The sequence below is a fragment of the Berghia stephanieae genome, chromosome 2 (genome assembly GCF_034508935.2).
Source record: "Berghia stephanieae isolate SIO BIC M18660-M18661 chromosome 2, UCSD_Bste_1.3, whole genome shotgun sequence".
Taxonomy (NCBI): Eukaryota; Metazoa; Mollusca; class Gastropoda; order Nudibranchia; family Aeolidiidae; genus Berghia; species Berghia stephanieae.
The window spans coordinates 73,792,728-73,811,759 of NC_088361.1; the positions used below are offsets into that span (position 1 = coordinate 73,792,728).

Sequence of the window (19,032 nt, forward strand, 5' to 3'; positions counted from 1 at the left end):
AAAGTTTATTGAGAGAAAGATACGGAAAAAAGTGTCCCTAGATAGGTATGCAATTTGGTGCATAAATGCAGTAAAAATTGGTGCGCAAAATTAGTTCGTAGAGGATGCGAGACTGTGTGTGTGTGTGTGTGTGTGTGTGTGTGTGTGTGAGTATGTGTGTGTGAGTATGTGTGTGTGTGTGTCTCTTTCTTTCTTCCTACACGGTACCGGGGCATCTAGCCTCAGGATCTATGTACACGTAAACCGGTTTACCGTTGCAACATTCTGTCAGTGATGGTCCTCGCTGTCGTGACCGCGCGCGCTCATGTGTGTGTGTGTGTGTGTGTGTGTGTGTGTGTGTGTGTGTGTGTGTGTGTGAGTTGTTTTTTTTTAATCAAAACAATTTTAACCATTAATGGCGAGATTCCATCTTACACTCCCCAAACTCCAGATCTTAGTCTTAATGTTATCATTAAAAGACAAGCTTTGCGATTTATAGTTTAATTGAAGCCCGAGTCGAAATATACTCTTACTACTGCTCTCTTGGTGGAAACGATTTATTCTGCATAAGCAATGTGGAGAGAAAAAAAATCAGTGTCACTGTAAAGGGTTAAAATTTCACGAAGTACGCATCGTGAACACCGCTGTAACAATCCTTTGATCTACGTCATCAGGCAACCCATTGTTTCTTTCATCTTTTCCCATTCCCCCTTACTATCCCCCCATCCCCCCGCCCACCTCTCTCTCTCTCTCTCTCTCTCTCTCTCTCTCTCTCTCTCTCTCTCTCTCTCTCTCTCTCTCTCTCTCTCTTGTCATAGTGTTATCCCTTCCCCTTCCAATCTCAATGTAAAATGAAAACGTTCTGCTGTTTGCAGATACATGTATGATTGTTTTGTTTTCTCTCTCTCTCTCTCACTAGGCTAGGATTAAAAACCAAGACATCAGGTAATGGGTGTCTAATGCCAAAGTATAGATTCTCTCTTTGGCCAATTTAGTCACGCATGTGGCAGCCCAGCTATTTATTATGTTCTGCCTATAACACACAATAAGTGGGATTTTGGGGTGGGTACGAAAGAAATCAAGGTCATAAGTAACCGTGCACAAGAGCTGTATAGGGAATTGGTTTCTGGGGGTCTTGCAAATACCAAATATTTTATGGAAAGCTCTTTCGAACTCCAAGACGTCTGGTTTGTTTTGCTATCTTGGAACAAACGAAACAGAGATGTCTTGATGTGTGACCTAGTTGTCTGATTTTTTGACCTGGATGTAAGGTTTTGTGACCTAGATGTATCCTTTTGTGTGTGCAAGCCATGCGGGTAAGTACAGCGATAGCTTGCCAGTCGAGGGAAAAAAATGAAGCAGCGTATCCGCATTTGAAAAACAAAACAAAAAACCTGAAAAAAAACAAAACAACTTAACCTTTTAAAGGCGAATATCAATCTTACTTGGACCAAAAATAATATCTTACCGTTTTCATCAAAAGACAAAAAACAAATTACAATTTAAAAATTTGAGCTGTTATATAGGGCAATATCCACCCAACGTACTCAAAGCGCTTTTTATCAATATTCTTACTGCTCTTATGGTGGAAACGTTTATTTTTCTGCGTTAAAAAATAATATAAATGACGACTATTATTTGAAAACAAAAAAATCAATGTCACTGGCAAAGGGTTAATTGCAGTACTCCTGCATCTGTGAGACTCATACGGCACTTGCTAATCATAAAAAAAGGAAATAGCAATCAACAATACTAAGTTGAAAAAAAAAGAAGAAGAAAAAAGGAGGGGGGGGGGGGGAAGAGAGCAAACTCAGTAGCAATGCAACCTTTAGCGGCGAAATTCGATCTTTGACCTAACACCAAATCCTCTACATCAAAAGACAAGTAACGGCAAAACGATTATGGACAATTGAAGTCCGAGTTGCGATAGTCTGACTGCTCTCTTTGTGGAAAAGCTGTATTCTCCGTTAACAATAATAAAGATAAAAGCAAACTATTATCTGAAAGCAAAAAATTTGCTTCGCTGTTAAGGGGTTAAGAACATCTGCCAGCAACGTTGACATGCTCTACGTCACCAAGGTCACCCAGCGACACGTCTCCCTTTCGTCTTCATCATGCAACCTCCCCCCCCCCCCCTCTCCACTCTCACGGTGGTGGTGGCGGCGGATAAAAAAGGCCTTTTTTTCTTTTATTCAATCAACTTGACTGCTGGTGGACCCTAGGCCTCTCTACAAGTACAAGAAATAATACTCACTTTTTCTCTGCTCCAACGAAAATATCTACCCCCTACCGGTCTAATTATTTGTAGCAGACGACAAATTTCTCAAAACGGTCACGTGACACTGTAAAAACAACACAGGAAGTCCATGAAAGCTTATTTACGGCTTTTCCTTTGAACCGTGTAAACAACAAAATTTCGTTTTCATTCAACTCAACGGGTCAGATTGGCCGGTATTTTTTAACGAACTAAAGTTCTGAAAAATCAAAATGTTTCTTAGAAAGTTGAAAGATGCTAGTTTTTGAAACAGAGGTAGGTTTTTAAAAAAAATCTTTATATTTTACGTGAATGCATGCTCGACAAATGGATGATGCCAAGTCTGCAAAGATAGATCATCATCAAGCCCTACTGCAACCTCCTCGTGGTGTCGAACGGTAACAGGTCAAGCTGGCCAACTGCAGAGGGCGACAAGAATAGGCAATGGCAAACCATTCTTGTAACTTTGCCGAGTTAACTGCATGAATAAGTCCAAAAAGTCAAACGGTGACAGCGTAAAGGGGAGCATGTTTTCACGGAAGACTGCTGCCTCGCTCGGTTGGGAGCGTGATGTTCGTCAGGTCACACCGAACCGTCAGCCAGTTACTAGGCGAAATAAATTTAACAAATGTGACAAAACCAAAATTGGGACATGGAATGTCAGGACCTGTGCCCAAAAAGGAAAACTAAACAACATTCTAAAAGAAATGAAACGGCTCCAAATAAATATTCTTGGCCTGGCAGAGATGAGATGGAAAGAGCAGGGAACCATGTCAAAACAAGAAAACAACACGACATATAAGATCATATGGAGTGGTGGAACCTCTTTCCAAAAAGGAGTAGGGATGATCTTAGACCAAAAATCAACCAAATTTTACAAAGGGCACGTAGCAATCTCAGACAGAGTTTTGCTGGTTAAGCTAAGAGGACCTGTAGTTGACACCAATATTATTCAAGTTTATGCACCAACAGAAGAGGCGACAGATGCAGATATGACAGAGTTTTACCATTCACTAGACAAAGCAAAACGAATGTGTAAATCACAAGAAGTCCTTGTGGTAATGGGGGACCTAAATGCTAAGATTGGCAGAGGCAGAGATGGTGACATAATCGGACCACATGGACTCGGAGACAGAAATGAACGAGGAAACATCTGGGCAGATTGGTGTAGAACAAATAAATTAATGATTTCAAACACCTGGTTTCAACAACACCCAAGAAGAACCTGGACATGGCAATCACCAGGGGACAGAGCAAGGAACCAGATAGACTTTATAGCAGTATCATCAAGATTCAGAAATGGCATATTAAATTGCAAAACCTACCCAGGCGCCGATGTAGACAGTGACCATGTCCCAGTTGTTTGTACAGTAAGGATAAAGTTTAAAGCTATTCAGAGAACAGCTGGTAGAATAAAGAGGGATTACAGGTTATGCAAAGACAATGGCATACAAACAAAAATGAGAGAAGAATTTGAAAATGCACTCATGATACAAAGCCAAAGTGAACCTGATAACGAAAAATGTGAAAAACAATTTGATATATTCCAAAAGTGTGTCAAAGCAACTGCAGAAAAACATTTACCAATAGCTCAAATAAACAGCAAAAAGGAATGGATGACAAATGAAATTCTAAACCTATTTGAAGAAAGACGAAAATGCAACAGAGGGTCTGCAGAATACCAAACATTGAACAACCACATTAAATCCAAATGCATCGAGGCACACGAGAACTATCTAGACTGGAAATGCTGCGAAATCGAAAGAGAATACAAACCCAACCCCCAACAAGCTCACCAAAGAATAAAAGAACTATCAGGGAAAAGGAAAAGCAAAGCAGCAGGAAGTTGTATCCAAAACAAACAAGGGGATCTGCTATTTGAAGAACAACATATAGAAAGCCGATGGGTAGAATACATAGGCGAACTGTACAATGATCCAAATAGAAATGAACCACCACTGAAATTCAAAGAACCATTAAGCGGTCCAAACATCACCAAAAGTGAAATTGAACATGCCATGGAACGAATGAGGGATGGTAAAGCAACAGGCCCTGATGAAATATCTGTAGAGGTATTAAAAAGCCTAGGAGATCTAGCAATTGATGAACTTCACATATTATTCAACAATATATACAATACTGGGAAAATTCCAGAAGATCTCTGTAACTCTATTTTCATAGCAATACCAAAGAAAGCAGGTGCAGTCAGATGCGAAAATTTTAGAACTATAAGTTTAATAAGCCACATCAACAAAATACTGTTGCGTATAATTATCAACAGGCTAAGGAATAAGATTAACCCCGAAATCGCAGAAGAACAATATGGATTCCAACCTGACAGAGGGACAAGGAACGCAATATACCTCCTCCGTGTTTTAAGTGAAAGAGCTATACAGGTTCAGACCCCACTATACCTCTGTTTTGTCGACTACAAAAAAGCTTTTGATAGAGTACGCCACGAAGAAATACTAAAACAACTGCACTCCATTGGCGCTGATGAGAAAGACCTCAGACTCATGCAAACATTATACTACACCCAGCAGGCATCTATCAAAATCGGAAACTCTACAGGAAATTCCATTCCTATTAAGAAAGGAGTCCGTCAAGGGTGTGTTGCCTCACCAGATCTGTTTAATCTATACCAAGAAACAATCATGAGGGGCATAAATAATATGGAGGGAATAAAAGTGGGAGGTCACAACATAAATAATATAAGATACGCAGACGATACGGTACTCATTGCAACATCAGAAATCCAACTTCAAAGATTGTTGACAAAGTGGTAGTAGATAGTGAAGCCAAGGGAATGGAAGTGAATATCACCAAAACGGAATGCATGGTAATACAGAAAAACCCCGAAAACAACAACACCTGCAATATAACGATTCACGGCGAACAACTTACCAACGTAGAAAGTTTTAAGTACCTAGGTTCAATAGTGACAACAGATGGAAGATGTAACCGAGACATACGAGCAAGAATAACTCAAGCCAAACAGGCCTTCATGGACCTGGGAAACATTTTGAAAAACAAACAGATGTCGTTCGGGATTAGATTCCGAGTCTTGAAGTGCTACGTGTGGCCAATCTTGTTATACGGATGCGAAAGCTGGACTACAAATGCAGAAACACAAAAGAACATTGAAGCTTTTGAAATGTGGTGCTTGAGAAGGATGCAGAGAATATCGTATACTGCACACAAAACGAACGAAGAAGTGCTAAAACAAACATACCAACAAAGGAAACTAATGCCCTTAATAGTGGATCGACAACTATCCTTTTTCGGACACATAGTAAGGAAAGATAAGAATGAATACCTGGCAAGTTGTGGAAAAATACCTGGTAAACGCGCCCTCGGGAGACAAAGAAAAACACTCATAGACCAACTGAAGGGCTTCACCAACCTAACAATCCAAGAGCTGTTTGAAAAAGCAAGAGACAGGGAGGAATGGAGAGAGATAATTCATGCAGTATCCGAAGCCTGGACCAGGCATGGAACCTAGAAGAAGAGAAGAAGATGCTCAAGGCGAGTTGGACGTGCAGCGGAGGTTGGTAGGCCAAAGGCCCACCTCTCTAGATAAGTTTGAGTGTGTGTGTAAGTCTGATGTCATCGATGTAGTGCTGGGTCAAGTTTGAAACGATCAAATCGAGCGGGTTTTCGATCGAGTCCTCTAAAATCGAGCGGGTTTCGGGCGGGTTTCGAGTCAGTGACGTCATCGAGCAGTGATTCGTTTGAAAAAAATAAAAATACGAGCATCTCGTTTGCCACAGGAAACTTCGCATACCCCTCCCTCTCTTATGTCTGTGGCTGGCTTGACTTCAGCTGGTTATGATGGGAGCTGCCAGATGGCCAAGTTCAAAATTGGTTACTAAGAAACGCTTTTCTATTATTATTCATTTAAAAAAAAAATCTTTTATTTAAAAAAAAAGAAAAGATAAGTTTATCCAACTGTAGTCGATCCTTTTGTTAATCAAAACCAATGAGTTTTTTAAGGGAGTCAGAATGCTTGTGGTGTTTGGCTATTTGGGGTCTATTTGACTACTTGGGCAAGTAGAAATCTGGCTGTCTGGCAGCCTTGATTATGATCGTTCGTCGCATCACACACACACACACACGCACACACACACACACACACACACACCATCAAACAGTTGTTGATGGTGAAGGGTTGAGACCCCCCCCCCCCTCCCACCACCATCATCCCGCTGTCGCCTTAACATTTCATATTTATGTCGCGCCAAAAGTTGTCGGCCGCCCCCACCTCCCATAATTTGTCACTGGTCGTCATCGCCTCTTGTGTGTGCGGGAAAAGGTCGTGCCTTTCATTTCATTATTTGAAAAATAAATGAACAAGAATGGTGTGTTTTTATTAGGTAGGTAGATAATAATAATATTTAGCAGGTTCCACACCCAGACACACACGGATTGCCCGGACACGATGATAACGATGCCGACGACAATGGATGACGACGATGATGATGATGATGATGATTATCGTGTTTCTGTTTAAAAAATGAAATACTTTAGCAGGTTCCACCCCCACCCCCCACACGGATAGACCGGACCCGAAGATGATGACTGTGTATTGCTGGCTGTTACGGCTGTGATGAGGATGATGATAATGATGATGATGATGACGATGGCGCAGATGGTGATTATTTGTTCGGTCGCTCAGTGGTACGGTGTCTCTTGTCACAAAATCAAGCCTTGTCAATGGCCGAATGAGTGACAGTGATTGTTGAAAATTGTGATCCAGACGTTAAGTCCGTGTGTAAGGCACTTGACTCAGATGTGAATGTATTATCTTATAAGCAATGACGGGTATTGTAAAGAGCTTTAATACAAAAAGACTCCAAACAGCGATCGGTACCTACTGTACGAAATGGATGTATGGTCGATATGGCGTGCCGGAGGAATGAATTAAATTAAATATTGTGAAATTCATTGAGCATGGTAAATCCTTGGAAATGCGCTTTGAACTAATACACCCGCTAGACAACTCCGATTCCAATATAAACGACTGATCAATGTTCCCATATATAAACTATAGTTAGCTGAAAATCTTTCTTTGTCGGGACTCCAAAAGTATGGAACGAATTAGACAAAGAAATCAAAGGGGTCTTTTAGGAGCACTGATTGATTTTAGATTGATTATTACATTGAAATGTGTTGATATTTATTTTATCCATTATTATTAGGGTGGTGGTGGTGGTGGTGATGATGATGATCCCGCTGATATGATGGTGATGATAAATAAATTAAACATAATTCCCTTTATTCATCCCATAGGGGAGATTCGTCTTTCGGGTCTATTCTAAGGGAAGACTGGAATAACCCAAGCGACAGCCGCAGTGCAGCGCCGCAAATTTAGTTAGGGCAAGGTGACTTGCTCAAGACCACTCAGCGGCGGGTGATCGAACTCGGTACCTTTCGGGTGCCAACCAAAGACCGTACCGCTGCCCCTGATGATGATGATGATGATGATGATGATGATGATGATGATGGTGGGAACTAACAAAGAATACACAGGCATCTAAAATTGAAACATTCCATATTCAAAGCTAATGTTTTACTTTAAAAAATTGAGCTTTACAATATCCATTAAATGTGATCAAAGCGCTTTGTAAAGGGGTCCCTGGTCAACAGCAACATTTAATATGTAGGACGGGACATGACGCCTGTTAGGCGATATTACAATTTTTCAGACAAAGACAACGCTGTTAACGGCCAGGTACTCATTTTACACCTGAGTACGGTGAGAGAATGTGAGTAAAGAGCCTTGTCCAAAGACTCAACTATGCACCGAGCGCGAGGCTCGAACCCAGGACTTCCCGATCCGAAAGCGGGTGTCATACCACTAGACCATTATAATGCACTAGACCCATGGTCGACTAGAGTACTATAGGTACGTCATGACTAGACCACATAGCCGCACTACTGAGTGTTCATTGATAGTGATAGATGGATGCGTGTGTGTCATAGAAATAGCCTAAGTGTGTGTGTGTGTGTGTGTGTGTTTGTGTGTGTGTGTGTGTGTGTGATAGTCAAACCTGAGTAGGTTTAATGAAGACTTGTCACACACGCGTGATATGTACACCTATACGAATTTCCCTGCCACCCAGACACACTAACATCTGACAAGGAGTGAGGGCTGTGGAAGAACCACAGACTACCGTGCGCAAACGTTGGCGATTGGTATCGGATGGCAAACTGTGATCGTTTGAATTTGAAATGATTCGAAACACTCGTTACCCCTCCGCTCGCTCGGATCCTGATCGTCTCAAGCTCGTCTCAATTGTCAAGATCGTCTCAAGCTCGTCTCAAGCTCACAACCCGCCTGATCGTTTTAGTAACTCGTTTTACTGACTCGCTCTTCCGGCATTGAGATCGGACGCTGACTCGCTGACGCTGACTCGATCGTCGATCGGGTAAAAGCGATCAAATAACCCAACACTTCATCGATGCTGAGATTTGGTGGTGTGTGTGAACGGCAATGAAAAACCACTCTGCCAGTACGAATGAAGACATTGACTATTTTTATTTGAAACAAAAGTTCAGTCAATACAAAAAATTTGTTGTGGAGAAACTATTGGTCTTGAAAAAAATGTGACAGTCTTGAATTTTGAAATGGGTTTTGAGTGGGAACCCTGCGTACCCGAACGGTACTGAGTTCGATTACCCGCTGCTGCGCTGTGTGGCCTTGAGCAAGTCTCCTCACCCGAGCTCTATTTGCGGCACTGCACTGAGGCTGACGCCTGGGTTATTCCAGTCTTCCCTTGGTCCAAGGCTTGGAATCGACCCTAGGAACAAATTTCCCATATGGGATGAATAAAGGGAATTTAAAAAAAAATTATTTAAGTAGTGGTAATAGCTGTGGTGGAGGGTTGGGATAACAACTGATCAGGGCTGCCAGATGGCATGAGTTCCTCGTAGCTTCAAAAGTGGCCAAATACAACTGTATGTGGCTAAACTGTACTAACCGTCCTTCTTGAGCAATGCATCTGCTTTAATAAACAAAAACTAACAAGACGTGGAAATGTTTGCTATTGAAAAACAGAATTAATAATAGAAAAATGATTCTCTGTGTGGCTTGGTAGCGATACTCTGCATATAGAAAATGCCGCTTTCTGTGCACGTAGTTACGAGTATAGAGACTCAGCTTTTTTTTTCACGGACCTACGCATTCTTTATAAGCTATCGCTATTATGGTATAAATGACAAAATTTTTAACGTTTTCATTGTGTTTACCATATTGTGCAATGTTTTCAGCAATTTGTGCACTTTCTAAATGTCTTACACTTGAACACATATTTATATCTCACGTTTAAAAAAAAAATAATTTGTTCTTTTTTTTTTTTTTGCAAAGAATTTGTTTATCTATTTTGGTTTATTTTAAAACTTTCTTTCTTTTTTTCTTCTTTTTTTTTTTTTTTGACAGGCAGGAGGCATTCTTCTCATTGTGTTTTCTTCATACATTCTGGTAGAAAAGGATAAGGCTATTGACCACATCATCTACTTCATGTTTGACCCAGCCTGCTTACTTTGTTTACTGGGCAGCATCGTCACACTACTTTCATTACTGGGAGCGTATGGTGCACTCAGGGAAAATACAGGAGTCCTTCAAGCAGTATGTCCTTCACTTTTGACTCTTAGTAATTCGAACCTTATATTCCTCTACCTTTTCCCCCCTTATTTATTTGAATTCATATAATACTTAATCATCAACTTCACACTCTTTAATGTTTGTGCATATGGATCAAAACAATGAAAGATGTCCTCCATCTTTGAGTACAAAACAATGGCTGATCCACATTCATCTTGTCAATATTTGATTACCTTACGTATATCATTATATCATTTTATGGATCATGTCATGTTCAGGGTTGTTTGGGTAAATTGACTTATTAATACCCTGTATCGAATAAATTCTTTATTATTTTTTTTTATGGGTCGGGTTCCTGACCTCCCATAGTGGGCAGGGGGCACTTACTGTGTCTTCTATCCCCCAACATGCTTTCTGTCTTTGTCTCGGAATGCGTTTTGTCCTGGTCCTGGCCAAAGTTCTTGTCTGGGAGGGAAACAGTCAAATATGTAGCTAGAGGTTTTGGGAGATGATTATTTTGTCTTGTAAACCAATCTCTCTGTTATCCACTTTTATTTTTTGTTCTAAATATATATGATTTGTAAACATTTGAGTGTAATCCTCTTGGTGGGGACCTGTGCCTGTGTCAGGAGGCAGTTAGGTGGTCTCAAACTAAGTACAATGATAGTGTGCTCTTGGAATTTACACCTGTTCCCTATTTGAACCAATCCCATTTGTCTTACTTTTTCTTGGGTGTTATAATTGTAATTCTATAATTTGACTATTCCATCTTTTCCTTTTTACTGGCGCTGATATGATCTTAATGTGTTGCAAGCAACAAAAAAAAAACAATTTTTTAAAATTCTGCCAAGAGAAGAAGCATTTATTGCTTCATATGTACTATTCTGTTGAAAAATCAACCAGGTAAACAAGCCAACCACACGATGGACTACAAGTAATTGAGTTTACCTGATTTCTTCTATATTTAAGACTAGGAAAATCCCAATTTTTTAATAAACATCATGATATTGTCAACCCTCATCTGCAAATGATCTTTTCACAAAATTTCTTTTGACATTTTCAATGTTATTTTTTACGCATTGGATTTAAATTCAATCCATATTCAAAGAATGATATACAGACATTAGGGAAGAAAATTACGAGAATTTTCTTATTTGTAAGAGCAAGAATATAAGAATTCTTTATTTACTTTCTTCAGATAATTTAATTTTTCTAAAAATATTTGTGATTGAAAGAGATTCTTCCTTAAAATCTTTTTTATGCATTTTGTCATATGCCTTGACCCAGTTACACAATCTCTGCTAGGCAGACTTAAGAAAATTTCTTCTTCTGGTATATACACCTGGTTCCTTTACATGCAAAGTAAGTAAACCAATAACAGTTCATGAAAGTAGTCCTTTATAAGGCCAGAGGAGCCAGAGTTTATCCTGTGTTCTATTATGTTAAGTTGACGATAGCAATTGCTTGGTTCCCTTTTTGTTTTGTATCTTTTCATTTATCCTTTAACTGTGAAATCAATCTCAAACTTAGATTTTATTAATGACCAGATTTTGAAAAATACCACTTCATTTAATGCTATGTAAGAGCGATATAAACTTTAGGTGTCATGACTCATATAGTTTTAACACATGAAAAGTCTCTGGTCCATCTTATTACTGTACAACCTCTCTGTTACGACAATTATTATAGCGACATTCCCTCAGTAGTGACATGGCAGCCAGGTTCCGATTTTTTTTTATTTTTTTTACAATATATTGGTAGTAATAAAAAAATCTAAAGCGGCATACATTTTAGCAAGACCCCTGAATTACAACATTAAAATTCCTCCGGTGAAACTGCTAAATCTTTTACCAATGTAATTTGTCCTCATGGCCTATGAAAAAGCTAGATTTGCCACCAATAATATTCCATATTTGTATGACACATAGCCAATGAAAATGCTTACTCTTTGACCAATTATATCCCATACTCACACGACATGTAGCCAAAAAGAACACTTGCTTTTCAACCAATAAATGCTCATGGTAGGCCATGCAATGGACTGATGGGTTATATAAAGCGTTACCAATCCGTCATCTATCAATCAATTATTATTCATTATCTCTACACTACGCACAAGAAAAAAGATAAGAAACAAACCAAGCAACATCGTCAACAATAATGAAACAAGAAACAAACCACTAGATTTCATACTATTACAAGAAACAAACTTGCACGACAAACATACACAAAAACAAATAGAAAATAAGCCATATCCATACGTTAAAATAAAAATATTCTGGACAATAGACACACAGAAGTGAAATTCATGTGGCGACAGGTGGAAAATACATCACCACAAATTCGACCATACAGGAAGACTAGGGATGATAGACATACAAAAATATCACTTATTCAACATAAATGGACCAGCTAAAACAACAATAATGAATCTACTACGCAACACTAACATATAGGATCGAAAGAAACAAACACATAATAATTGCAGGAAATTTCAACGCGACTATTGACCCAAATGACAGCTCGACAGACGAAACATGGAGATAAAAAAAAGAATGAAAAAGTCAGACAAATAATACAAAAATTTTGTTTAATAGACGCTTATAGGACAATCTCACCCTTAGGAAAAGAGACAATATTTACAACAGGACACAACAGTAGGAAAAGACTAATAGGATTCTAAGCCATAAAACAATAACACCAACACAAACAGAACACATTGCAAGCACATGAACATTCACAAAGCTGTGTATACACAGTTCGGCAAACCGCAAAAGAAAAAGAAACATAAATATGCGTAATGGAAATTCAACAAGAAACTACTAGAAAATAAATACTACACAAGTAACATGAACATTATCCTACAACAATACACTAATATCTTACCAGAAAACAATGTATTAGAATGGTGGGAAACATTAAAGATGACAGTAAAGACAGTGAGTGACAATAGCAATAGCAACGGCAATACAAAAACAATTACGGCAAAAATAAAAAGAATACAAACACATACTAGAAAATGATGAAATTGAACATCTAGACAATGACCAAATACTTGACATTTAAGACAAACTGGATGACATAGAACAGACTAGACTGTAAGGATGTAAAATTAGGTGCAGCTACAAATTAAGGACAAACTCAAACATTACACTCGAACAATCAATACAAAACATAGAAACACAAACACAAAACAAAAAACACATCAAAGAAATAATAGACATGTCAGGGAACACAACAACAGATGAAACAGAAATCCAAAAACCATTCACCCAATTTTACACAAAACTTTACGAATATGAACAAACAAATGCAAAAATAGAAGAATATACAAAATAAGCAAAAAAATTATCAGAGCACCAACAAGAAACATTAAACACACCGATATCTCTAGCAGACATCAAACACACAATCAGCAACATGAATACAAAAAAAAACTCATGGCCCAGACGGTTTAGCCGTCGCATTTTACCAATTCTTCCCCCCCCCCCCATCTCGGTCCAGCTCTAAAAATAGTTTTGGAAGAAGCTTACAGACAGAAGACTCAGCAGATCACAAAACACCTCATACATTACACTCATACCTAAGACAAATAAAATTAGCACAAACATGAAAGATTATCGACCCATTTCACTATTAAATACAGACTACAAAATTTTAATAAAAATCCTTGCTACAAAGATAAAGCTATTTCTTCCAACACTGATCCACCCAGATCAAACATGCGCCATCCATACCAGGCAGAAACATAGAACAAAATACACATAACATAAGAGATATCATAGAATACACCCTACAAACAAACACGACAACCAAGAAAAGGCATTAGATAGGATAGCACACAGTTACATACATAAAACACTACTAGAAAATAACAGGAGAATACTTTCGAAACTGGGTTGAAATCATAAAAGAACCAGAGAGAGAGCTGTGTCATCGTAAACCAATATATACCAACACCCTTGCAAAAAGGCGGGTCCGCCCGTCCCTTTCAGCCATACTTTATACACTGTGTTTAGAATATTTTTTAGAAAGTGTAAGAAAAGACCCCTTGATTACAGGTACAAAACTACCTGGTAGTACAAATAAAAAATTAATAGCCTATGCAGATGACACAACTTTCTTTCCAAGGGATTGGAAATGTATTTGATTGTATTTAATTCTAAATTGCAACCAAAACAAAATCAGCAATCCAATTCATCATAGACACAATAAAATACTCAACAAAACAAGAAATACATACACAGTTCGCACCACAATACAACATTATACCAAACATAAACAATAAAAATCACAAGACAAACCTAAATGTTTTAGCAGAATTAAGAACATTGATATGGATAGTTAGGAACACACAAACATTTCGCACAAATCAAAATATCACAGACAGAATGATAAACATATTAAGACATAGACTCAAAAAAAAACCCTCAGACCAACAACAGTCCTATCTCTAATAAAACACTACAACACGGCGACCGACGTTGACATTGTTAGTTTATTCATATCACTATAGTTAGATTAGATTAGGTAACGCAGACCCTGTTTCTGCATAAAAGATCATGTGGCAACCATAACATGTTACTAATACTAACTTTATCGTATAACATTATGATCTACTTCTCCACTCCCATCCCCGACACGAGGTAAATGATAAAGTAATTTAATATATATATATATATATACATATATATGTGTGTATGTGTTGTCACACAGGTGCATATACATGTGCATGAATATGGATGCATATGTGAGTGTACATGTGATAGACATAAATTAATAAATAAATAAAATGGAGTGCTTCCGATGCGGCCTTGGCGAACTAGGCGCAACGGTTCAGCGAAAAGGCTCAATGCGTATGCCGCGCAGCATGCCGGATGAGTCTGTTCCCGTCCCCACCCGTTTGAAGCGCGGCTAAAACAGTTGTGTTGCAGTGCCTAGAATGTCGTGGACCCCACATATACAGCCAGGATCAGTCGAGGCCGACTCGGAAGAAATAATAATAATAATATTAAAAACGTACAGTACAACAATTTGTACTTCTTAGCTCACAGTCCCGGACCCCCCTCCCCTTTTTCCCAACCCTGACTCTAATTTAAAAGAAAACCGTAACCATATTCACAGTGTAATACAATAACGAATGCTGCCTAGGGAAAGACCACGTGCACAGTAGATAAATCAGCGAATGACGCTCGGTTAGAGAGTGGGAAAGTGGGTGGCCACCCTTGGACTTAGGGAGCAAGAGATTAGGTTACTGTACTAACAATTAATCAAATGTTCTCTTAAAAACATAACTGCCTTCATTACCACTTAATCTGTCTGATCCTGATAATGAACAATAGCCCAAGAATGACAACCGACCACAAACAAATAAATAAGCCTCTAAGACGATTGGTCCTTGTACCCGGCAATCCACCAATGGAAACAATTTCTAAACCTCTCCCCCCCCCAAACTTAGTGGAACACTAATATGTTTCCCGCCTTTATAGATCCAAAAACTACAATCCCTAAATTGTAAACCGACCAGCTGATTGCCGCAGGCTTCCACCTTCCACCAATCAAAAACTCACAAAACCAAGCACTTCTTCTCAATAAATACCATTCCACAGTTTTTGATCATTCAATAAATCGATAAACTGATTGGTTCAGGTTCCCAGCAATCCACCAGTGAGAACAACACAACCTCCCCCCCCCCCCCCCCCCCTCCCTCCACATCTAACCGTATCTACCACTAATCTGCTGTTTTATTGTATAATTGTCTAAAAGAATAATATCATTACAAACTACCAGCCCAATATATCCCCTGATAATTGACCAATTAACCCCTCACCCTCCCATGAACTCCCTAGCCAACATTAATAATTCTATCTATTCAAATATTTCAATAGTTAAAACCAAATTTAAAATAAAAGAAATCGATATATAACGGATGACACAGAAGCAATAAATGGCACAAAGTCATCCTACTGTTACTGCCACTAAACAACATATTAAAACTGTTTGCACACCTAATAAAATTGATACTAATTAAGAGGGTCATGGGATTAGAAAATAAAACAACACTACGCACAAGAAACAAGGAGTTGTCTGCTCCTACTCCTAACAAGTTAAATAGTATAGAAAACCTTGACCATTACAGATTCTAAACGGTGTTGACGAGATGAAAATTACAAAGAAGGACATCGCTGCAAAATATGGAATTCCCCACAACAATTAACCAACCATTATCAAGATCCGGGAGAAAACAGAATAACTCTTGTTGGACCTACAAGTAAGGAAACAGTTAATGGTAATGTCGATGCAGCTGTGCTAACATGGTTCAACAGACTCGAGCCATCAATGCATTGACTTCCGGCCTATTCATTATGGAGCAAGCAAGGATAATTGCAGACAAACTGGGCTTGACGGAATTCCAAGCAAGCAACAGCTGGCTCTCTCGTTTCAAGAAGCGACATGGCATCCTGTTCAAGATGGCTTGTGGTGAGTCTGCCTCTGCCTCTGTTTCACTTAGGATGATTGAAAACCCTCAAGAAGTTGTTGACTGAGTATTCACCTGGAGACATTTTCAACTGCTTACCTAACAAGACACGCTTTCAAGGATGAGACCTGCCAAGGAGGAAAACAAGCTAAAGACCAGTTGACTGTCCTCATCAGCTGCAATTTGTCAGGAAGTGAGAAGCTGCCCCTTTTGGTGATTGGAAAATCATCCAAACCCTGATGTTTCAAGAATGTGAAGTCCTTGCCTGTCGAATACACAGCCAACAACATGGCATGGATGACTAGCGCTATATTCGAAGTATGGTTGCAGAAGCTGGACAAAACATTTGTACTACAGGGATGATCAGTTGTCATGGTCATCGATAACTGCCCATCTCAATCCAACATTACTGGCCTGAAAGCGATCTGACTGGAATTTCTGCTACCCAGCACTGGCTTGCCAACCAGTATGATTTCTTATATTTTAATATGCTTTCAGGTCCAAAATATGATTATATGGGAATGTCGACTAGAATATGCTAAATACAAAAAGTCAAGAGTTTGTAACAAAAAGGGGGAAAAAAAGAATAAAAGTATAATAATTGAAGGACATTAAATATTGTCTCCATTCAGATGAGAATCTGAATAGCCAGACAGATGATTGTAATAAGAATTGCAAGATTTTCACACCCTCTAATAGCTTGATAAGTCTCCATAAATTCATCGAATGTTAAATTTGAAATTTTGGATGGGTACACATGTTGAAAATATGATTTTTTGGGGGAATATATGAGAAAATAAGCATAAATATTGGGAAAACTATGATTAATCTTTTCAAATGGTCGAGGTTGGTTGGCAAGTCTGCCAACTCAACCAGTCACACCCAGCCTTGCATCAAGGCATTATTAATGCATTCTAACACCGTTAATGCAAAAAGGTTGTGAGCCGATATTTGGACTATCTCGATGAAACTTCTTTCAAACTTGTCTCAGTTTTGAATGCACTGTACGTGCGCTGAACAAGTGTAATCTGACACCACTTCTTATTGTTTTCAGCATGCCAGTTTCTGTGTAGACAACGGTGCCTCGGATGCAGCATCATCGAATGACGACTTAATTGAGATATCTGAACTGCTTGGACACATTGAAGATGTTGACATTGATCCAACAGAATATGCCTACACATACCATGACGTTACAGTGTCCCCGTGTGGTCTCCGAGGTCCCTCAACTGAGAGGGAAAAGAATTGAACCACCGTAAGCTCATGCGTGTCGTAGAAGGCGACTAAAAGAGCCTTTCTGGTTTGGTGGTAACCAACGAAAAACCACCCGACTGGTGAGAACAAACCTGGAGAGACATAGTGGCTTCACAGACCCCCATATCCCAGCCCTTTACAAGAATGGCTTCATTCTCCCAATTTGTTATTTTTCTTGTCCTGGCAATCATCCCCAAACTTTTTCTCCCCCCAAATCCCAAGAACGTAGCAATTTAAAGATGTTTTGAGGAATGCCGGTTTAAGTTTAAAGAGAGCAAGGGAAGGCGATGGCATAGCACAAATCCTACCCCCTTTTACCATATTTGAGCTATGATTTCCATTCCATACCCCATTTCCCCAATGATTCCAAATTTCCCTTCCTTATCAAAATTGAGTTGCCAGGACAGAGAGAGAGAGAGAGAGAACCGAGGAAAACAAGCCTTCTTTACTGTCTTCTATCCCCCAGTATCTCTATACCCTGTACCGTTGAAATAGGTTCAATGAGGAGATATTCCTTTCCAAATCCTGCACAGCAGGCACCTTTCTGCTGAGGGTGCGCAGTTCCGAGAGGACCCCGATAAGGAGGAGTTATTGATCCTGGACGCTGAGGGGGGTTCACCTTGCGAGGTGTTTCTACCCCAACACTCCTATTTGGCTTGATGCTTCTCTAAAGACGGGTGGGTAGCCTACCTTGTAGATGGCCCGAGCTACCCAACGCAGAGATGCCAAATCTATTTTTTGGCACTCCCCTCCATTTAGGCAAAGAGATTGGAAGGACTAGATTTAAAACCATATCTAGTTCCTGTCCCCCATGAAATTTCTTTCTAATCATGGTTTGTCATCTCTGAATCAGCAGTCAGTCTTTGTGCAACGCAAAGATTAGGGTCAATCCGAGAGAAAGGCCTGGAGGCGGGACGTCCCCCAACTCCACCCCTTGAGTCCTTTTTTTTTTTTTTTTCTTCCCAAGGACAAGAGGAGGCCAGACTTGAGGAGTATAGCTTCGGTGAGTGCCTTACCCCCCCCCAAGTGTGGGACTGAGCCGTGCTAGTGGGCACAATTTAGCCGGGTTGAATAAAAATTTATATATATCATGGCCAAAAGTAATAAAAACTCTCCCCTTAAAGCCCCACCCCAGACAGGAAAAAAAAAGAAAAATTACAGCCCCGATGACTCTTGATGACTTACCAGGAATGGCAACCCCAAAATTCTCGCCGTTCCTGGTAATTCAACCGAATGAGGAAAATATAAAACTGAACACTTTGAGTATCTTCACCATCAGCAAGGCACTCAAAGCAAATGGCGCTGGTACACCAAAGGCAGTGAACAGGAACAACTCTGGCACTTTAATGATACAAGTGCAGGGTCAAAAAGAGAGTGAGAACCTCTTGAGATGTACCAGATTCTCTGACATCCCAGTCACCGTTGAGGCTCACAGGAGCCTCAATAGGTCAAAAGGTGTCATAA

The 19,032-nt window shown here is 39.5% G+C and overlaps 1 protein-coding gene across 2 annotated transcripts in view; it reads left to right on the forward strand.

Annotated features, from left to right (window-relative positions):
- LOC144965513 (tetraspanin-33-like) overlaps positions 1 to 19,032 on the forward strand; it is an 80,484-nt gene that overhangs the window by 27,941 nt on the left and 33,511 nt on the right. For both annotated transcript variants that reach the window (XM_078900922.1, XM_078900921.1), the window contains one exon: positions 9,672 to 9,860. In XM_078900922.1, coding sequence (XP_078757048.1) covers positions 9,672 to 9,860 — 189 coding nt within the window. The remainder of the gene's footprint in view (positions 1 to 9,671; positions 9,861 to 19,032) is intronic.